Source organism: Triticum urartu, chromosome 3 (assembly GCF_003073215.2).
Source record: "Triticum urartu cultivar G1812 chromosome 3, Tu2.1, whole genome shotgun sequence".
NCBI classification, from domain to species: Eukaryota; Viridiplantae; Streptophyta; class Magnoliopsida; order Poales; family Poaceae; genus Triticum; species Triticum urartu.
The window spans coordinates 538,052,505-538,075,322 of record NC_053024.1 but is presented as its reverse complement, the minus strand read 5'-3'; the positions used below and the strand labels follow the sequence as shown (position 1 = coordinate 538,075,322).

General features: G+C 46.4%; 2 protein-coding genes across 2 annotated transcripts; one reads left to right on the top strand and one right to left on the bottom strand.

The window, feature by feature from the left end:
• Positions 1-1,240: 1,240 nt before the first annotated feature.
• LOC125544840 (protein tesmin/TSO1-like CXC 5) lies at positions 1,241-10,073 on the top strand. The gene is made up of 8 exons (XM_048708610.1): positions 1,241-1,945; positions 2,354-2,458; positions 3,377-3,554; positions 7,123-7,476; positions 8,295-8,392; positions 8,491-8,585; positions 9,144-9,551; positions 9,625-10,073. The coding sequence occupies exons 1-8, from the start codon at positions 1,533-1,535 to the stop codon at positions 9,819-9,821; spliced, it is 1,848 nt and encodes a 615-aa protein (XP_048564567.1). The 5' UTR covers positions 1,241-1,532; the 3' UTR covers positions 9,822-10,073.
• A 430-nt stretch (positions 10,074-10,503) lies between these two features.
• On the bottom strand, positions 10,504-13,578 carry LOC125544841 (protein CURVATURE THYLAKOID 1C, chloroplastic-like). The gene is made up of 6 exons (XM_048708611.1): positions 13,291-13,578; positions 13,110-13,201; positions 11,640-11,726; positions 11,498-11,560; positions 11,338-11,375; positions 10,504-10,889 (listed from the first exon to the last, which is right to left on the bottom strand). The coding sequence occupies exons 1-6, from the start codon at positions 13,412-13,414 to the stop codon at positions 10,835-10,837; spliced, it is 459 nt and encodes a 152-aa protein (XP_048564568.1). The 5' UTR covers positions 13,415-13,578; the 3' UTR covers positions 10,504-10,834.
• Positions 13,579-22,818: the final 9,240 nt, after the last annotated feature.

Sequence of the window (22,818 nt, the reverse complement as noted above, 5' to 3'; positions counted from 1 at the left end):
TCCTTTGAAAACTTAATGCCATATTCTGTTATCGCTAGTGCTCGGATGCTGTTTTATCTTTTTGGAGTAAAGCTTGATGATATATGCTATATAAAAATTTAAACGGTGTGCATCGAGGATGTTGGCTTCTAGGTCACCGCAAACGCTACAATGACAACAAAAGGTCAAAAGTCAAGCAACACATGACCTCAATAACACCAGTCTTCGCTTTATAAGGAAAGACCAAACTAGACTAGCCGGCCACCATCGACACCAGTACACAAAATGTCAATATCTTGAAACAACATATCAAGTGCAACGTAAACACATACACTCACATGATATACACCAGGGGCGGCACCAAAGGTATTCTTTGGCATCCACATGAATACCGCGGGCATTGCTGATCCGTGGGTATATTGTCGCTAGCTTGATGTATATCTGGTGTACATTGCTATTGCCCCGCCACTGATGATGAAATAAAAAGAAGGAAATTTCTATATATATTTACATAAATAAGCTCACTACAATCTATAGTTACCGAGGTTCGAGATGTTGTGACCCTGTTGCAAACACACTGTCTCCACTATAAAAAAAAACTCATCATGGCGAGGACTGCAATGTTCAATTCCTTGTAGGCAAAGCCTTACGGAAACGGCAATTTCCTGCCCTGAGCACCAACCAAATACGGTACCCATCTCACGGGCTCCACAGTACTCCACTAAACCCTAGTATGAACCGAACTTTCTCAAAAGCCCTCACCAGATGCTCACCGTAATACATGGTGTACGCCACAACTACCTAACTACAGAAGCTGACATGTGGGGCACAGACCCGCGCGACTCCATGTGTCATAGAGCCAGACCAGCGCCCGGCGCGTCCAAGCGTCTCCCCCGGAATGCAACTCCCCGTAAACGACAGGACGGTTCCACGCCGGGCGATGGCGACGGCACCGCGCCGTCCGCCGCAAGCCAACCCGGCACCCACCCACGTCAGTCCGCCCACTGACCGCCCCGCCCCACCGGAAACGGCCCACACGTCAGGCGCGCGGGGGGCGGCGCAGGACGCGTGCGCGACGAGCCGGATTCCCGCAGCCTCCGTCCAATCGAACGGCGAGCGGGCCAACAACCTCACGCCTATGAATTCGAGCCGCAGGATGCGCGCAGGCGGCGCCCGGCCGTCCGATCCGGCCCCGCCGCGGGGATCCGGCCGTAGAATATGAATTTGATTTCGAAAGCCAAGAGTGGGAGACAAAGAAAGGACGAGGACGGGGAAGGGAAGAGAGAGAAAGGGAGGAAGCTGCAGCTAGAGGGAAAATCCTCTAATCCCCCGACCCCCAGCCAGCCCTCCCGAAATCCGCCATTCGCCGCCCCTCCCGCCGCACGCACGCGCCGGAGCGCGCGGCAATCCGGGCCCGTCCTCGGCGCCCCCGCCCCCACCTGATCCGGAGCCGGCGGCCGCGATCTCGCCGCGGCCGCGCCGGATTGGGCGGCCGTTTCCAGCGGAGGCCGGGCCGTTTTTTGATCTGCTAGCTCCCCGGGCTGAGCGGATAGATGGCGGGGAAGGAGCAGGCCGGCGCGGGCGCGGGCGGGGCCGGGAGCGCCCCCCCGCCGCGAGTGCCAGTGCCCGCGGTTTCCACGCAGCCGCCGATTAAGAAGCTGGTCAGGCAGCTCGACTTCAACTACGGGAACCCCGCCATGGCGGCCGCCGCCGCCGCCGCTTCCCGGACGGTGCAGCCCAGGGCGCTGCAGGTCGGGTACCCGCAGCCGCACCAGCTGAGGGCCGCGTTGCCCATCGGGGTGCCACATCAGCTGCAGCCGCGGGGGCTGCCCGTGATGCGGCCGCATCAGATGGTGCATGCGACGCTGCCGCGGCCGGCACTGCCGATGGCGATGCCCGTGCCCGTGCCGCAGGCTCGGTCGGCCCTTTCGCAGCCAGTACAGCGCCCGCCGGTCGCCGTTCCCTTGTGAGTGCCTCCCTTTTCAAGATTTATTACGTCTTGCGTCAATTTTTGAAATTTTTGCTTCTCGGTCTTGCACTTCCGGGGCTCTGTTGTATCGAGGGTATGGAGGGGCACGACAGGCTCTTGGCTATGATGAATTTGTTTGTTTTCTCTTGATTCACATCCTTGGGTGTCCTGTAGTCCTTTTTTAAGCTGGTAATCCAAGTTTGAAAACTTGGTTCCCAAATTGTACTTTGCACTTGTGTTTCCTTGTAACAAAGATACCTGCTTGTATTAGGTGGATGCTTTTTAACTGCCATTTATTGTTAATTGTAACATACATCCTAATGGCCTCTGACAATCCTAATTGATACTATAATTTTAAAATTTTCATTTTTGTAATTTTCCATCTCGCTGTTCTTATGTTTTTAGGAAGCCAGAGTCACCAAAACCACGTGGACGGCTGTATGATGGGAAAGATGGCACACCTACGAAGAAGAAGTGCTGCAATTGTCGGCACTCCAAATGTTTGAAGCTGTAAGTCAAGACTTGTTGTGTCTTAGCTTGACAACAGGTTAATATTATGATATGATTCTTGCCAATGAAGACATTACTTTCTTTCTTAGGAATGTAACGATTCCTTCACGTACTTCTTCTAGATGTCACCAAATGTTTGAAATTCCCTCCAGAATGACCCTTTTATGGATAGAGTTGAATCCAGTAAAATGTATATGATTCTGTAGATATACAAGAAAATACACACAAGGCCATTGTCTCGCCTGTTGACTATTTTTATTTTACTTTTGCCCATAGAAATCTTATAAGAACTAATGTATGGATTGTGGAACTTTTTGAAAAAAAAGCTGGATGATAATGGCATATTGTTGCTAAGCTTGACAAATAACATGAGTGATGAGACAGAATATCTGATCTTATGGTGTGAGTAAGGTTTTGTATTAAGTAGTAAACTTGTAGCTAGTGAAATAATGTTGTTACTTTAAAGGAGCTGACATAAAAACTTCGTGACTAGTCAAGATAATTATGAAGCATTATACATCTTGAGTTGGATCACTTATGCTTCAGGGGTGGCTGTGTCATTTAAAGTTTCTTTATGAGCTTTGTCAAAATGAGATTAGTGTCTGAAATGAGTATTTGTGTAATTTGTTGAAAATGAAACCTATTTTTTTATGTTATCCATTCTGTTCGAATCATGTACATGTAGTTTAGATGGATAGTGACAATGAAGAGCAATTGAAAGAGTATCCTACTAACATTCATAAGTTCTGTAAAGCCCTAAAGTTTCTGCTTCTACCTACATTTTCTAAAAAAAACACAAATGATATGCTTTGATGGTTCACTACTATTGTTTCCATTTTCATGTTCATTTCAGTTTTAAGTCTTTGCATACTGCTATTTGATCCTATCAATCTGAATTTTATGGTTTTCTATGCTTAGGTACTGTGAATGTTTTGCATCTGGTATTTATTGTGATGGATGCAACTGCACCAATTGTTTTAATAATGTTGAGAATGAGGTGGCTAGGCGTGAAGCTATAGAGGCTACACTGGAGCGCAATCCAGATGCGTTCAGACCTAAGATTGGGAGTAGCCCACACACAAATCGGAATAATATGGTATGTTTTGATGTCCATGTCTCTTATTAACTAAATAGTTAGTTTTACTTTGATAAAAATGATGTCCATTGCTTCTACATATCAATGACTTATTCTAGTTTTTTTTTTCTCATCTAAACTGACACAACACCCTAACTGATGGCAAATGTTAAATAGGAGAAGTCTTTGGAAGTTACACATGTTCTCTGAAGAACTATTTTTTTACTGTATATATAAATATAAGACTTTTACAGCTTAATTTTCCTTTCTTAGTTTATTTACTCCGATCATTTCTCAGAATGTTGTATTGCCTCATACTATAAGCCTTCCTTAGTTTCAGTCAAAAACATTACTTTGTAAAAACATATGTCCATGCACTTCCCTGTTTGGCTGTTCAGATATTGTAAAGGATTTGAAAGCTGACAACTGTGAGTTGTAATTCTCAAATAGCATTGAAGCATCTTTGCGATTGATTACAATGGGAACTGCCGCCGGTTGAACTCTATTTTCTTGTTTTTTTTTCTTGAATATGCATGAGTGTGCGTATCATATATTGGGCCTCTTTGAATTACAGGGTTTGTAAAATTCAGGAATAGGAAAAATAGAGGAATAGAGTGGCATGTCATCCTCGACCCTACAGGATTTGTATGAGCGTTTGATTGTGCGCAGGAAAAACGTTGTATTTTTAACATGAGGTTAGGGTGGATGGAAATTTTCCTATGAAAACTAGTACAAGTGAATCCTATGGATTGCAATCCTATGCATCAAACAACCCACCGAGGAAAAAAATCCTAAGGACTAGAATCCTCCAAAATTCCTTTAGAAATCCTTTAAATCAAAGAGGGTCTAAAGAAGAGAGCGGGGAAAGAGCCCCTCCACCCACATTGTTACAACATATTTACAAACCACACCACCGGTCCACGTCCACCGAAGTTAAACTAGGCCTACTCTCTCAAATACACCCACTCTGCTAACATGTCGAAGGAGTCGAGGCCTCCCTTCAGGATGCTTGCCTGCCTCCAGTGCTTGCCTTCCCTGTCGACATCAGTGACTACCTGTAGCCATTAGCTGCGATGTTGTAGCCCCATCGTAGACTATTGCATTTCGATGCTTCCAGAGCGTCCAGAAGGTAAGCACAATGATAGCCCGTACGTCCTTCACATGATGCCCAGCCAGAAGACAATGGCAACCTGACTCCCTCCCTCCTCCCGGGTCGCCCCGCGCAGGACAGGAAGGAAACCCTAGCCGGCGGCGGCGGGGTCCCCCTCCCTCTCCTCCTCCCCCAGAGGGCGCAGCCACACGAAGCCTGGTCGATGCCGGCGGTGGCGGGGAGATCTCGCCCTCTCGCACAGCGGGCTCGGCGCGGGCTGAGGCGGCCGGGCCTGGGTGCCACGCTAAACGGCGGGCGTGGCAGCGCGGTGGCGCGCCGGTGCAGTGCACGACGGCGGCGTGGCGGGCGGCGTACTGGAGGTGCGCGCTTGGGGGCCGGATGCGGGCGTGGCTCCGCCGGATCTGGCCCTCCGAGTGGCGGGGGCCACGGGCGGCTTGGGCTGCGAGCGGCTGCCTCCGTCGTGGCCATCTTGGCTGGTGGAGGGGGCGGTGCAGTGGTGGTGGTGCGACCTTCTCCCCCCGCTGCTCTTGGTCCATGTCCTGCGGCTGGTGGCGAGTGTGGCTGGCCGGTGGTGGCTGGGGTGCTCCGGGGAGGGAGGTAGGGGTGCTTCCCAGCCTTGCTGTCGTGCGCGACGGTGGCCCTGGTCCCCGGTGTGCAGCCTGGCTGTGGCCGCTGACGTGGTGCCCCCCCTGGTCTGGCCGGCTCGTCCCCGATCTCGTCAAGGGGCTCTCTTGGGGGTGGAAGGAGTGGCCTTCTGCCTCCTCGCCGGTTGGTGGTGGCTATGGTCCGTGGCGGCGGGTGGGGCTGGTCCTGGACGCCGGGGCGGCGGCCTCGGTGGTGGGAGCCGCGGTGCCCGTGGGCGGGGCGCGCGGCTCGGTTGCTGGCCGGCGGCCATGGCTGTGAGGGCGGCGTGGCGGCTAGCTTTCGGCATTCGGTGGTGGGGGTGGCCAGCTTGTTCTTGGTTGCGCTTACCCTGTTCCGGTGGCGGATAGTGCGTGCCGGGGTGAAAACTTTGTCTGCCTTGGCCAGACCGACGTCAGCGGCGTCTGTGGGCGTCGTACCCTTCTTGAAGGCTACGTCGTGGATTCTCTTGATGCTCCGGGTGAAGACCCTGATCCTCTGGATCAGGCGGTGGTGGCGCTATGGCGTCGTGATTTTACTGAAGATGCTGCTTTGGAGGCCCTGATCCGTCGAGGTTCGGTTGCTCCTCTTCGTGGTATCACGTTTGAGGGCTCCTTCGAAGTCTAGTGCGGATTTATCTTCCTTCCTGTAGTATGCTAGATTTTGCTTGGAGTGTGTAGCTGTTCTTCAGCACCTATGTATCCTGCCTTGTGTGTGTGTGTGTGTGGGTGTGTGCTGTATGCGGTGGATTGTTGTTGGTCGTTGCTTTATATATAAAGCAGGGCGGAAGCCTTTTTCGGTACATGATGCCCAGCCCCGAGCCTAGAGATGCACCACTCACCGAGCTTGTCCTCGACCGATGGCGCCCAATCCGGTCTGCCCAGCGCCCGGCAGATAGTAGCCCACACATCTCTTGCAAAAACGCAGTCGAGGAGGATGTGGTTGATGGATTCCTCCTGTTGATCGCAGAACGGACAAGAATCATGGTGCGGGAGCCCCCTTCTTGCAAGCCTGTTGGACGTCCAACACCGATTCCGCAACGCAAGCCAAGTGAGGAAGAGTCACTGGATTGGTGCCTTAGACTTCCACCGTCCATGTGAAATCAGCCGTTGGGACCACCTCCTGGCCCCAGAACTTTGCCGCGTATGCTGAACGTGCCGAGAACTCGCCATCATACTCCCAAGACCACACCACCTTGTCAGTAGTCTTGGTCTAGCTGCACAGTATCCACGGCAGTCCATAGCTCGAAGAATTGATGCAGCACATCAGCGGTAAGGTCCGGCCCGAGGTCAGTAGCCCAAGTGCGAAGCCGCACCACCTCCTGAACTGTGTGTGCTCTCCTGGTGCGCCTCGACACCCGGTCATACTGGAGCGGAGCCAACTCCTGAACTTGAAAACCATTGAGCCATCTGTCTTAAGGATTCATTGGCCACTAGTACATATGTTATTTGACTATTTATTACTAGACCTGTAAACCACGATACTATTGACAGCCATTCTGTCAAAATTTTAATCTGACAAAGTGAAGATCTGGTTTCTCCAGTTAAAATATTTGTCACTTACAGTTGTTTCACCACTGAGACGGAGCTGCCAGTTTCCTTCCTTCCGCCTAAAATTTGCATTATTGCTTATCTGAAACAATAATTCTGTTTCCCAGAGAAGTCAGAGGCTCAGCATGATTATTATTTTTGGTTTGTAAAAAGCTAAAGTCTTATTCAATAAATGTTGGCTTAGACTATCATTAAATTTTTTCCTGTCCCCACAGGGGACGTCTTCATTATTGTATTTTCTCATCTAGGCCATTTATCTGATTTGTGCTTCAGTGATATGTGTAATTAATACTAGTACCTTTGCTAGGAGGTAGCTGGTGATGTCCCTTTAATAGGGAAGCATAATAAAGGGTGCCACTGCAAGAAGTCAGGATGCCTCAAGAAATACTGCGAATGCTTCCAAGCTAATATACTATGCTCTGAAAATTGCAAGTGTATGGATTGCAAGAACTTCGACGGGAGTGAAGATAGAAAACATCTTTATCTGGATCACAAAAATGTCATTCACATGCAACAAGCAGCAAATGCAGCAGTAAATGGTGCTATTGGAGCAACTGCATTGTCGTCGCCTTCCACATCTAGGAAGAGAAAGCACATCGATTCTTCACTTGACCTTTCGACCAAGGAACATTTAGCTATCAGGAATGGTCAACTATCTCAGGTAACGACCATTTCTACTATTTACGCTTGCTCTGCAGTGTTTGTAATCTCTTTAACTGTGCATAGTGTGCTTTCAACTATTGACTTAAGAGGTAAGGTGAAGCGATCCATTCCATCACTAGGAAATTCCATATTATGATGTGCTTACCATGAAGTGAGTTGATAATTCGTGCATGTGCACTTGTGACCTACTAATTAGCTTACATTGTCACTACATGGCCGGAAAAGTTTATTTTCGTTATTGACATCCCAAGCAGAGTGATGCACATGCTACTTAAGTAAATCAACCTCACGCTTGTGTGTCTGTGTTGACTACCTCGCCGATTTTATGCCCTGAGATATCTGAAAGGGGTAACTACGGAAGTATAATAGTTCAGTAGCTGAGCACCTTTGCTTTCTGTGAATAAAAGAAATCGTGTCACCTCATTCTCTGCCTGCTCCAGTCTATGGCTGTGCTACTAGTCGTGCTTGGCCAACAGCTCCACAGCCATGCCCTGTCAAGCGCTCCATTTCCATTAGAGAATTTTGGGAGGTGATTAAGTAATTTGTTAAGTTAGTTTCTTTCAATGATGAGTTTTAGGGATGGGTGAGGTGGGATGGGTTTGAAGCACCAGCACTACCATGAACTCAGGCTTTAATAACTGTGAAGAAAAAAAAACAGAAGGTGCATATTGGATGATATCGTCACCTTTCTGTCTCATCTAGAATAGATTTCAGAATAAAACCTGACTAATCAAAGAGACAGTCAAATGCTACTTATAGCAAGAGTTATTATGGGATTTTGAGAAGGTTGCTGTATATAATTTATACTTTAATCAGGTTATTTATCAGAAGAACGCAATGGCCTCCGATGGTTCACTTCCAATAGGCCAGTCTGCGCATCCTCATATGATGGGGCCCTTTAAAGTCACCTACAGGTATCTGTCAACTCTGAATTTCTACCTGCAGAAATTTTGGTTTTCCTCGAGTAGGACAACCTATCTGTTTTGTATTGATTGGTTTGTCATCCTTATAGGCCTCTTTTAGCGGATATTATTCAGCCAGGGGATGTAAAGGAGCTTTGTAAACTTTTGGTGACAGTATCGGGACAGGCTGCTAAGGCATATACTGGTATTGCTCCTGGCATCGTATTTAGTTTCCACTTTTCCAGTGTGTTACAGGAAATATTCCTGATGATCTTGAACTGTGCATGACATACATTTGTGATAGATATTCAATCAACTCCAACAGATCAGAGCCTCTTCGTTTTAAATTTTACCTGTTGCACGACTGCATCCAATTCCAAGTGTCCTTCTGTTGAGCCCTGGATTTGGATGCTGCTAGTGTTATGCAACTTCTCGGAACATCATATGTATATGCAGCTGTCATGTACTTGATTCAGTGCATCTCATCTCCAGTATATAGTTATATAGTTTGCTAACACTGCACAGTGTGGTCAGGATCACTGTCTTGTTCCGGTCGAAATCTTACAGTACATGGGGTCCACTTGTGAGTGATGGTTGCTGTAATGACACCTGGCACTTCTCAAATTAAACACCAAGTCTTTGCAGCTGTTCTATGATTGTCTTCAGTTTGCTACTTTTTTATTTTGTAATTTAAGCTAACCAAATTAATGTGTAGCATAAATTTGACGATGATGCTGTCTCATTGGAAAACATTGAAAATTAGGTCGGAAAATCCAGGAAGAGAAGGTTGCAGAGAAGGAAGATGGAGTGGGAGGTTCCCTAGCATTGACGAACCATGATAGAGAAGGCAAAAATAAAGATCAAAATCATCGGAAAATATCAATTGATGATCATTCAAGTGGAGGAACTGATATGGGCAAGGCATCTCTAGATGATTCCAGACCTGATTGCACTGATGACCAGAAGTCCAGTAGACCAATGTCTCCTGGAACACTAGCGTTGATGTGTGATGAACAAGATGCTATGTTTGCAACTTCTCAAAATGCTGTTGCTCCGCCAGCAATAGATGTCGATCAGAACCGGTCGGAACTGTATGCAGAGCAGGAAAGGTGTGTGTTGACAGAATTCCGCGATTGCCTGCGTAAGCTTGTGCAATACGGTAGAATGAAAGGTACATCAAACATCCTAGCGTTATGCTTTGCAAAACTTGGATAGGTTTGGTCCTGACCATTTCCAACCTGCAGAGGAGAAGTACTCCATGGCAATCAGATCTGAAGTGACCGGGCATCCAGGGCAGGTAAATGGTGCCCCGCGGATACCATATCCAAAAGTAGATGTACCTGTTGTAAAAACATTTCCTCAGAGTTCCAGCAAACATCTTGTTGCTGGGAACCCTTCGAGTGGGCATTTAGACAAAAGACTGAAGCCTGAGAACACATAGTTCGCCTCAGGGCTGTATTTGGGGTACAAGAATCATCATGTTTGTGGACCTTCTAACAGGTTGACCGGGGGACATGTACCAGTCTTGATGATTTAATTTAGGTTAAAGAAGTTCCTATTTATTCTCCTTGGTCAGAATAAGTGTAATCTTGGATAGTTTAGTCCTAGAGTCGCCTTTAGCCTCATGTTGTTGTGTACCATTTTACTTCCTTCTTCTTCTTTAGTGTTCTGATGGTGAAGTTCTTCTCTCCAATCGTCATACTAAGATAAGCTTGGATGAAACTGTGCCTTGTACCATCATATGTTTCCTTACCCCGTTAGCAAGACATGCTACACTTATGAGTGATCAATTCTCATCTGGGATCTTGCAACACTTGTGCCACAAGAGGCTAGTTTGTCTTGGGGTCACTTATTTTCTCACTGTTGTGCAAAATTCCAACGCCAAGGGCCTCTTTGATTCTTAGGATTTTGACAACGTAGGAATTGGAAAGGTATAGGATTGGAGTGGCATCCCCACTTGAATCCTATAGGATTAGCAATAAGTGTTTGACTCCACAGGAAAAACAAAGGAATTGTAAAAAGAGGTTGGAGTGGACGTTAGATTTCCTATGAAATGTAGTACAAAAGATTCCATAGGAAAAATTCTTATGGGATTCAATCCTATAAATCAAAGGAGCAACATAGAAAAAAATCCTAAGGATTTCAATCCTTCAGAAATTCTATAAAATTTCTTTGAATCAAAGGAGCCCCAAAATGTACGAGCCAGGGGTCTCTGACTTTACACTTCAGTGTTGCCTCAAACATGCCGTTGAAAAATTATTAAGTGGAGAACAAACACTCAAGTTTTACCACCAGAAGAATGCTTGATTTAACCTGTACAGGAGATGGTGTATTACATCTAGAACGGACAACGGTGACGCAGATGCCTAACATGAGCGCACAGCTAAATGTTTTCTGACAGGCCCAAAGAAAATGTATGTCGTAGGCAGGATGTACTTTGTCTTCACGGTGAAGTTACTGCCCCAAGATTCGAGATGCTGAGCTTTTGATGTTCTCCAGAAACTTTTCCCTGTGAAAATCAATATACATGTTAGTAAATCCACAAAATACCATGTCAAAAGAAAAAAAATCCACAAAGTATAATAGTATCTTGAGCTGTAGTGATGGTGCATAGAATCACAATTACACGTATGCCAAGCTGTTTGTTCAAAAGTAAGTGCCATCCTGTGCGTTAAAATTATCGATGATGCAGATGTGAAACAAGCCAAAATGAGAGTGTTACGCTAGTTGTGGAAATACAGCATGAAACTTTCTCTGAAAATGTCATAGAACAACATGGTGAAGTAGCTGTCAGTTTCTTCTCACCAGTTATTCAAAATAGAGTATTTTTAGACAGAACTCCAGTTGGTTTTCCCATTTTCTACGCACTATTTTCTCAAACGGATAGATATACGTCTCCGCAACTTTGGCAAGTATGGCAATAAACAAGTGTTCAAGAAAAAAATAATTGAGGTTACCTGTCTGGCTTGAAGAGGAGGTTCCCGTAGATAAACCACTGAAAATGTCAGCATGAGCTATAGAGTGAGGCCAGGACTATGTGGACTTGTGGTAATACAGAGATAACAACTTCATTTAGAAATGACAATGTTATAGTTGAGGGTCTTGGGTAAAACTCACCCATGCAACTGCTATTCCGATTAGTTCGAAGAAAAGAGGGAGAACAGGGAGCTTGTCGATGACCTGAAGTTGAGATAATAGATTATCAGATTGATTTTGCTTATCTCGTTGCATAGTTGAAGATTGGGCGTCTGCAATTTACCCCAATAAGCATCATGGAAGCCCAGAATGCCGCAATTGCTGCAAAGCCGATACCCGCTAGAGCAAATATGTCTTCAGTAGTGTTGAACTGTTTCAGTTCCCATGTTTGTCAGTTTCCTTCATTTTATAAGAAAGAGGCCTAAATGGAACTACAATTCAAGGTAACTATTTGGTTTGTATATCCTCCATTTGACATAAAAACAACAAAAATAGTTCATAGAAACACTGCTGACAGTCTTTTTGTCCCCGCAAGACTTGCAACAGTTCCTAAGGAAATTTTAAAATATAGATGAGCTATGATCTAGCAGTATATAGCCCGAACCTTTTGGTGACTTAATATGGTATCGGTACTAAAAGATTCTAAGTTCAAAACCTAAGGAGTCCAATATTGCAACACAAATAATTGCAGTCTACTTCAAGCCCAAGCCTTATACAGTGGAGTCTGGATGGAGCAAGAGGGCTATATTGCCGACATTCCTCGTTGCTAAACTTCGTTGGTGTGTGAAACTCACATTTAACTTTTAGGAACTCGCTTCTATGTCGGTATCTCGGTATCCCAATCCATCACTGCAAGCTCCCCAATAAGGGGTGGAAGTGCATTGAGGACCGATTCAAAAACAAAAGAAAAAACAGTTGGAAGGGCACGTCACTATCCTATCCTATGAAGGTAGTCCTATCATTATCAACGCTATTCTCACAAGCGTACCGATGCTCTACGACACATTTCCGTCGCTTTGGTTTTAGGCGAGGTCCAACTGAATATTGCATTTCGGTGAGCTCTCACGACAAATGGACATGACGACATGGCTTCATTTGTTTAATAGATTGATGGTGTTCAGCTTATCTCAAGACCATGATGCTTTTGACCCTCAAAAAAAAAAGACCATGATGCTTTTCATCGGAAATCACATAGGATGGATGTCTAATCCGTTAACTATATGTACGCGGATCTCATCAATGATGATCATGTCTTCCATAGGAAATGCATTTGGAAACTAACACTCCTGATTAAAATCAAAGCATTTATGCGGTACTTGGACAAAGGAGCGATCTTAACAAAAAAAAAACTAGCCAAACGCAGCTCGCATACGTTTATTTCCTTTCTCAACGGGGGTATATAAAATTTAGGACCCCGTTGGCCAGCGAACGTTCGCTAGGAGGGATGGCATTTGCGAACGTTTTTATGGAAAAAAAATGTTTGGAACACGCATGGCAGTTTCTTTAGAAACACATGGCAATTTCTGGCAACAAAGGATTTTGCTGTAAAAATTGTCGTTAGTTTGAAGGAATTGCCATGTTCCCACAACATAAATTGCCACGAAAAACGTTCGTTTTGCCATGCACCTACAGCGAACGTTCGTTGGATAGCATTTTATAAATCATTGATGCAGAAATCAAAATATTCCTAGAGAACCTACTGGCAAATTGCAACATCATACAATATAGTTAGTGACAGATGGAGGAGACTCACCGAACTCTTGACGTATCTGACGACGCTCCCGGAGGAGGCTTCTGAACTGTCCTGCGCAGCCCTGGCGACGACAGCGCGACTTCTCATCCTGCCTGCGCGTGACACATTGCGGAGCACGCAGTGAACCACGACGACGTGATGAATTTTGCATCCGGAGCAGTAGTTGCTACAGATGAATTACCTGAAACCATGGGGCTTCGCAGCTTCGGGAGATTCCTGGGGACGATCTTGCTGCTGCCGCCTCCGCCGCCGCCGCACGGCGCGAGGGCGGTAGGCTGGGCGATGGAGAGAGCGCATGCCATCATGGCTAGATCCCCCGCCTGGGGATTGTTGACGATGGACTGAGTGGCGTGTCCGGAGGATGATGCGTGGAGGAACTACTGTTTGGCCGTCGTCTGCAGCAGGCAGCAGCGGATGTGAGCGCGAGCTCCCTAGTCCACTAACACTCCATCAGATGGCAGGTTTGCAGATTGCCCCTTTTTCTTCCGTGCTCTTTTCTCAGAAGTGCTGCTGTACTGTTTGTTGTACCACTCATTTTCCCGTTCAGAGAGGAGCTGTACTGCTCAAAGTCTTTGCGAGAAGTTCTTGTACTACCTCCGTATCATAAAACATACTCCCTCCGTTTTAAAATAAATGTCTCAATTTTAATACAACTTTATATTAAAATTGTACTAAGGTTGAGACACTTATTTTAAGATGAAGGGAGTGTTAACATTATCATCGTTTAAATTTTGCAAAGGTTGATTAAGTTTATAAAAAATATTAACATTTATGATATACTACTAAAAATAATTATGATTTTTTTAGAAAAGGAGGATGTTCCCGGTCTCTGCATCTGGGCGATGCATACGGCCACTTTATTAATTATTTTCACAAGACCCTACAAAGTGTTACAATAGTAAGATTAAAACCGCCGTCTAAGCAACAAATCGCTACACCTATCCAGTTGATGAAGGGGCACAGATAGCCTAGGTCTAATACCAAACAGACATCGCAGCCAAGCCTAACATCTAAGACCTGAGACCCCAACCTAGCCACTTGACGGGTCTGGGACACACACTGGTCCGACGTGCTCTCAGAGGCCGCCGCCGCCAACCGCCACCGCTCCATCTTCAGAACTGTACTGATGCATCAACCTTGCTCGGTCTAGCTATCGTCGACGCCACCATGGCGCCCAACGACACCTCCTCTCTGCGCGCAATCAGCGGTCGCCACTGATACACCTCAGCGCCATGCTGCCAAATACCACCAGCCGACACAGCTTGAAGTCCTTGGAAGATCTGTCGTGCGTAGCACCTGCCGACCAGGCATGACAAAGCGTAGCACCTGTCGGTCAAGCATGACTTGACATTCCACCGAAGCTCCATGCAAGACGAAGCCGCTCCACCTCCTGCCTCTGACTTCCAACGCTGCTCCACAAACGATGCTCCCAAGAGAGAAACGACACCGCAGTATCGCCATCGTCCGATCTAGAACACCAGATCCTAGGTTTCCCCCGGAGCAGCACGAGTGGGTCGACAGTAGTTATACGACAATGCCTTCATCAAGGTAACGACGTAGAACGCCGTCATCGCGTGCCGTCGGCTCGGTTTTCACAGGCAACCATGTCTCCCCAACTCGCAGCCAGGACTAGATGATGGATCTCGAAATCCGATAACCAAGCTTCTGGACGGTCACCGCCGACGAAGAAGATGACCATCACCACTGGCTACACCGGCCAGAATAGAACTGCCATGGGTGCCGCCAAGCAATCCACCAGGCCCTCGATGCCGCCGCCGATCTAAAGCCAATTGACATGCCAGCGAAGACCGCATCGCGCCGCCGCCCGATCCAGGCCCGCCGCCGCAGCAGCCGCATGTGGCCCGAGGCAGGGCCGACCGCCACCGCCGTCGAATCCAACGCCGTCGCTTCTAGATCGGCCGCACCTCCATGCATGTTGGGGCCCTGCCACCTGTGACGCCCCGAGACCGATGCTCGAGAAGACTTTCATATGTTCCGGGTTTCGCCGTGTGTTTCATTTGTGCGTGCCCTTTTTATTTTTGCATTGCATCATGTCATCATGCCATCATGTCATTAATCTTTTGCAACTCAACTATATAAATGGCATGGATCTTTGATCCATTTAAATCGAGGGAGTTCACATGGTGAAATTCTCTTTATAACATATAAAAGTCTCCTACTATTATTAGGGAGCTATGTTATAAATATTTCTTTAATTTGAAATTCACCATCATACACTTGCAAATAATCACATGCCTTTTCCCGCTTCAAGTTTGGTCCTCAAACTTTGCCCATATTTTCTTTCATCGCTTTCCCGATCTCCACAAAAATTTCGAACATTTTGGACTCTCCAAAAATGTTTTTCTAATTCAAACTTATTTGAATCATCATTCAAATGTGTTTGAATGCAATCCTTTCAAGCGGTGCCAAATGCTTTTCTCGGAACGAACTCATTTTTATGAGTCCGGGAGATTTAACCGCATGCCCAAATTCTTTCTCTAACCCCTCCTTTTCTTTTATTTTCTCCTCTCTTTGCTTTCTGTTAAAGGGAGTTGAGAGAGAGAGAGAGAGAGCAGAGCCCAGCTGCTGGCCTCTTAGAATCCCCCACCAGGCCGGCCCAACTGTCATCCTTTCCCGCAGTCCAAACCCCCCTTCTAACCCTAGGCCCACCTAACCCTCTAATCTAAGCCCCAATCTCCCGATCCCCTCGTCCTCTCCCCTCGTTCCTTCCTCGCGCCGCCAGGAGTGGCAGAGAGGAGCGCACACTTGCTCCTCCCGATCCATGTCCCTCCTCCCTCTCGATCTTCTTCGCCGCGCCACCTCTCCTCTGGCTTCTCCTCGCAGAGCCCCCCATCGCCAGCTCCTCCCTCGAACACCGACGAGCCTGCTCCGCCGCCTCCTCACCTCCCATGCCGCTACTGCGCCGTCCAGCGACCGCCACTGCCGGAGCTGCTCCTTCTGCCGCGTGCCACCCCGAGCCGTCGAGCCTCGTCCTCGACCTCCTCCCTCACGCGGTTCCTTCCCTGCCTCCTGCTTGAGGAAACGACCAGCCAGTGCCTCCACCGTCGCTGCCCCGCGTCCTCAAGCTCCAGCACCACGCCTCTGCTCCGCCTCCTTCACCGACGCCTCAAGCCACTACCGGCTTCCTGCACCGCTGCAAGGAACGCCGTGACCGAGACTGGCAAGTACCACCTCGGCCCGCAGCCCCGCACCATGCCCTGTACTACCTTGCTGCTGCTCGCTTGGACCGCTGCCCTGCCAAGGCGAAGATTGCCCTGTACCACGTCGCCTCGCTGGATCGTCGAGATCGTCTCGGATCGCGCCAAGTACAGGGGAGGCCTGTGCGTTTCCGTTGCTTCTGTTGGGGAACGTAGTAATTTCAAAAAATTTCCTACGCACACGCAAGATCATGGTGATGCATAGCAACGAGAGGGGAGAGTGTGATCTACGTACCCTTGTAGATCGACAATGGAAGCATTTGGTTGATGTAGTCGTACGTCTCCACGGCCCGACCGATCAAGCACCGAAACTACGGCACCTTCGAGTTCTAGCACACGTTCAGCTCGATGATGATCCCCGGACTCCGATCCAGCAAAGTGTCGGGGAAGAGTTCCGTCAGCACGACGGCGTGGTGACGATCTTGATGTACTACCGTCGTAGGGCTTTGCCTAAGCACCGCTACAATATTATCGAGGACTATGGTGGAAGGGTGCACCGCACACGGCTAAGAATATGATCACGTGGATCAACTTGTGTGTCAAGGGGTGCCCCCTGCCCCCGTATATAAAGGATCAAGGGGAGGAGGCCGGCCGGCCCTCTATGGCGCGCCAAGGAGGAGTCCTCCTCCTAGTAGGAGTAGGACTCCTACTAGGAGGGGGAAAGAAGTGGGGAGGGAGAGGGAAAGGGGGGCGCCGCCCCCCCTCTCCTAGTCCAATTCGGACCAGGGGGGAGGAGGCGTGCGGCCCACCTTTGGCTGCCCCTCTCTCCCTCCACTAAGGCCCATATGGCCCATTACTTCTCCCGGGGGGGGGTTCCGGTAACCCTCCGGCTCTCCGGTTTTCTCCGAAATCACCCGGAACCTTCCGGTGTCCGAATAAAGCCGTCCAATATATCAATCTTTATGTCTCGACCATTTCGAGACTCCTCGTCATGTCCGTGATCACATCCGGGACTCTGAACTAACTTCGGTACATCAAAACTCATAAACTCATAATATAACTGTCATTGAAACCTTAAGCGTGCGGACCCTACGGGTTTGAGAACAATGTAGACATGACCGAGACACGTCTCCGGTCAATAACCAATAGCGGAACCTGGATGCTCATATTGGCTCCTACATATTCTACGAAGATCTTTATCGGTCAGACCGCATAACAACATACGTTGTTCCCTTTGTCATCGGTATGTTACTTGCCCGAGATTCGATCGTCGGTATCTCAATACCTAGTTCAATCTCGTTACCGGCAAGTCTCTTTACTCGTTCCGTAATACATCATCTTGCAACTAACTCATTAGTTGCAATGCTTGCAAGGCTTATGTGATGTGCATTACCGAGAGGGCCCAGAGATACCTGTCCGACAATCGGAGTGACAAATCCTATTCTCGAAATACGCCAACCCAACATGTACCTTTGGAGACACCTGTAGAGCACCTTTATAATCACCCATTTACGTTGTGACGTTTGGTAGCACACAAAGTGTTCCTCCGGCAAACGGGAGTTGCATAATCTCATAGTCATAGGAACATGTATAAGTCATGAAGAAAGCAATAGCAACATACTAAACGATCGGGTGCTAAGCTAATGGAATGAGTCATGTCAATCAGATCATTCACCTAATGATGTGATCCCGTTAATCAAATAACAACTCCTTGTTCATGGTTAGGAAACATAACCATCTTTGATTAACGAGCTAGTCAAGTAGAGGCATACTAGTGACACTCTGTTTGTCTATGTATTCACACATGTATTATGTTTCCGGTTAATACAATTCTAGCATGAATAATAAACATTTATCATGATATAAGGAAATAAATAATAACTTTATTATTGCCTCTAGGGCATATTTCCTTCAGTCTCCCACTTGCACTAGAGTCAATAATCTAGATTACACAGTAATGATTCTAACACCCATGGAGCCTTGGTGCTGATCATGTTTTGCTCGTGGAAGAGGCTTAGTCAATGGGTTTGCAACATTCATATCCGTATGTATCTTGCAAATCTCCATGTCTCCCACCTGGACTAGATCCCGGATGGAATTGAAGCGTCTCTTGATGTGCTTGGTTCTCTTGTGAAATCTGGATTCCTTTGCCAAGGCAATTGCACCAGTATTGTCACAAAAGATTTTCATTGGACCCGATGCACTAGGTATGACACCTAGATCGGATATGAACTCCTTCATCCAGACTCCTTCATTTGTTGCTTCCGAAGCAGCTATGTACTCCTCTTCATATGTAGATCCCGCTACGACGCTTTGTTTAGAACTGCACCAACTGACAGCTCAACCGTTTAATGTAAACACGTATCCGGTTTGCGATTTAGAATCGTCCGGATCAGTGTCAAAGCTTGCATCAACGTAACCATTTACGATGAGCTCTTTGTCACTCCATATACGAGAAACATATCCTTAGTCCTTTTCAGGTACTTCAGGATGTTCTTGACCGCTGTCCAGTGATCCACTCCTGGATTACTTTGGTACCTCCCTGCTAGAACTTATAGCAAGGCACACATCAGGTCTGGTACACAGCATTGCATACATGATAGAGCCTATGGCTGAAGCATAGGGAACATCTTTCATTTTCTCTCTATCTTCTGCAGTGGTCGGGCATTGAGTCTTGCTCAACTTCACACCTTGTAACACAGGCAAGAACCCTTTCTTTGCTTGATCCATTTTGAACTTCTTCAAAAACTTTGTCAAGGTATGTGCTTTGTGAAAGTCCAATTAAGCGTCTTGATCTATCTCTATAGATCTTAATGCCTAATATGTAAGCAGCTTCACCGAGGTCTTTCATTGAAAAACTCTTATTCAAGTATCCCTTTACGCTATCCAGAAATTCTATATCATTTCCAATTAGTAATATGTCATCCACATATAATATCAGAAATTCTACAGAGCTCCCACTCACTTTCTTGTAAATACAGGCTTCTCCAAAAGTCTGTATAAAACCAAATGCTTTGATCACACTATCAAAGCGTTTATTCCAACTCCGAGAGGCTTGCACCAGTCCATAAATGGATCACTGGAGCTTGCACACTTTGTTAGCTCCCTTTGGATCGACAAAACCTTCTGGTTGCATCATATACAACTCTTCTTCCAGAAATCCATTCAGGAATGCAGTTTTGACATCCATCTGCCAAATTTCATAATCATAAAATGCGGCAATTGCTAACATGATTCGGACAGACTTAAGCATCGCTACGGGTGAGAAGGTCTCATCGTAGTCAATCCCTTGAACTTGATGAAAACCTTTTGCGACAAGTCGAGCTTTGTAGACAGTAATATTACCGTCAGCGTCAGTCTTCTTCTTGAAGATCCATTTATTCTCAATTGCTTGCCGATCATCGGGCAAGTCAACCAAAGTCCATACTTTGTTCTCATACATGGATCCCATCTCAGATTTCATGGCTTCAAGCCATCTTGCGGAATCTGGGCTCACCATCGCTTCTTCATAGTTCGTAGGTTCATCATGATCTAGTAGCATGACTTCCAGAACAGGATTACCGTACCACTCTGGCGCGGATCTCACTCTGGTTGATCTAGGAGGTTCAGTAGTATCTTGTTCTAAAGTTTCATGATCATCATCATTAGCTTCCTCACTAACTGGTGTAGGTGTCACTGAAACAGTTTTCTGTGATGCACTACTTTCCAATAAGGGAGCAGGTACAGTTACCTCATCAAGTTCTACTTTCCTCCCACCCACTTCTTTCGAGAGAAACTCCTTCTCCAGAAAGTTTCCGAATTTAGCAACAAAAGTCTTGCTTTCGGATCTGTGATAGAAGGTGTACCCAATAGTTTCCTTTGGATATCCTATGAAGACACATTTCTCCGATTTGGGTTCGAGCTTATCAGGTTGAAGCTTTTTCACATAAGCATCGCAGCCCCAAACTTTCAGAAACGACAACTTTGGTTTCTTGCCAAACCACAGTTCATAAGGCGTCGTCTCAACGGATTTTGACGGTGCCCTATTTAACGTGAATGCGGCCGTCTCTAGAGCGTATCCCCAAAACGATAGCGGTAAATCAGTAAGAGACATCATAGATCGCACCATATCTAGTAAAGTACGATTATGACACTCGGACACACCATTACGCTGTGGTGTTCCGGGTGGCGTGAGTTGCGAAACTATTCCGCATTGTTTCAAATGTACACCAAACTCGTAACTCAAATATTCTCCTCCACGATCAGATCGTAGAAACTTTATTTTCTTGTTACGATGATTTTCAACTTCACTCTGAAATTCTTTGAACTTTTCAAACGTTTCAGACTTATGTTTCATTAAGTAGATATACCCATATCTGCTTAAGTCATCTGTGAAGGTGAGAAAATAACGATATCCGCCGCGAGCTTCAATATTCATCGGACCACATACATCTGTATGTATGATTTCCAACAAATCTGTTGCTCTCTCCATAGTACCAGAGAATGGTGTTTTAGTCATCTTGCCCATGAGGCACGGTTCACAAGTACCAAGTGATTCATAATCAAGTGGTTCCAAAAGTCCATCAGTATGGAGTTTCTTCATGCGCTTTACACCGATGTGACCTAAACGGCAGTGCCACAAATAAGTTGCACTATCATTATCAACTCTGCATCTTTTGGCTTCAACACTATGAATATGTGTGTCACTACTATCGAGATTCAACAAAAATAGACCACTCTTTAAGGGTGCATGACCATAAAAGATATTACTCATATAAATAGAACAACCATTATTCTCAGATTTAAATGAATAACCGTCTCGCATCAAACAAGATCCAGATATAATGTTCATTCTTAACGCTGGCACCAAATAACAATTATTTAGGTCTAATATTAATCCCGAAGGTAGATGTAGAGGTAGCGTGCCGACTGCGATCACATCGACTTTGGAACCGTTTCCCACGCGCATCGTCACCTCGTCCTTAGCCAATCTTCGCTTAATCCGTAGTCCCTGTTTCGAGTTGCAAATATTAGCAACAGAACCAGTATCAAATACCCAGGTGCTACTGCGAGCATTAGTAAGGTACACATCAATAACATGTATATCACATATACCTTTGTTCACCTTGCCATCCTTCTTATCCGCCAAATACTTGGGGCAGTTCCGCTTCTAGTGACCAGTCTGCTTGCAGTAGAAGCACTCAGTTTCAGGCTTAGGTCCAGGTTTGGGTTTCTTCTCTTGAGCAGCAACTTGCTTGCCGTTCTTTTTGAAGTTCCCCTTCTTCTTCCCTTTGCCCTTTTTCTTGAAACTAGTGGTCTTGTTGACCATCAACACTTGATGCTCCTTCTTGATTTCTACCTCCGCAGCTTTCAGCATTGCGAAGAGCTCGGGAATAGTCTTATTCATCCCTTGCATATTATAGTTCATCACGAAGCTCTTGTAGCTTGGTGGCAGTGATTGGAGAATTCTGTCAATGACGCAATCATCTGGAAGATTAACTCCCAATTGAATCAAGTGATTATTATACCCAGACATTTTGAGTATATGCTCACTGACAGAACTGTTCTCCTCCATCTTGCAGCTATAGAACTTATTGGAGACTTCATATCTCTCAATCTGGGCATTTGCTTGAAATATCAACTTCAACTCCTGAAACATCTCATATGCTCCATGACGTTCAAAACATCGTTGAAGTCCCGATTCTAAGCCGTAAAGCATGGCACACTGAACTATCGAGTAGTCATCAGCTTTGCTCTGCCAGACGTTCATAACATCTGGTGTTGCTCCAGCAGCAGGCCTGGCACCCAGCGGTGCTTCCAGGATGTAATTCTTCTGTGCAGCAATGAGGATAATCCTCAAGTTACGGACCCAGTCCGTGTAATTGCTACCATCATCTTTCAACTTTGCTTTCTCAAGGAACACATTAAAATTCAACGGAACAACAGCACGAGCCATCTATCTACAATCAAGCATAAACAAGCAAGATACTATCAGGTACTAAGTTTCATGATAAATTTAGGTTCAATTAATTTACTTAAAGAACTCCCACTTAGATAGACATCCCTCTAATCCTCTAAGTGATTACGTGATCAAAATCAACTAAACCATGTCCGATCATCACGTGAGATGGAGTAGTTTCATTGGTGAACATCACTATGTTGATCATATCTACTATATGATTCACGCTCGACCTTTCGGTCTCCGTGTTCCGAGGCCATATCTGTATATGCTTGGCTCGTCAAGTATAACCTGAGTATTCCGCGTGTGCAACTATTTTGCACCCGTTGTATTTGAACGTAGAGCCTATCACACCCGATCATCACGTGGTGTCTCAGCACGAAGAACTTTCGCAATGGTGCATACTCAGGGAGAACACTTCTTGATAATTGGTGAGAGATCATCTTATAATGCTACCGTTAATGAAAGCAAGATAAGATGCATAAAAGATAAACATCACATGCAATCAATATAAGTGATATGATATGGCCATCATCATCTTGTGCTTGTGATCTCCATCTTCGAAGCACCGTCGTGATCACCATCGTCACCGGCGCGACACCTTGATCTCCAT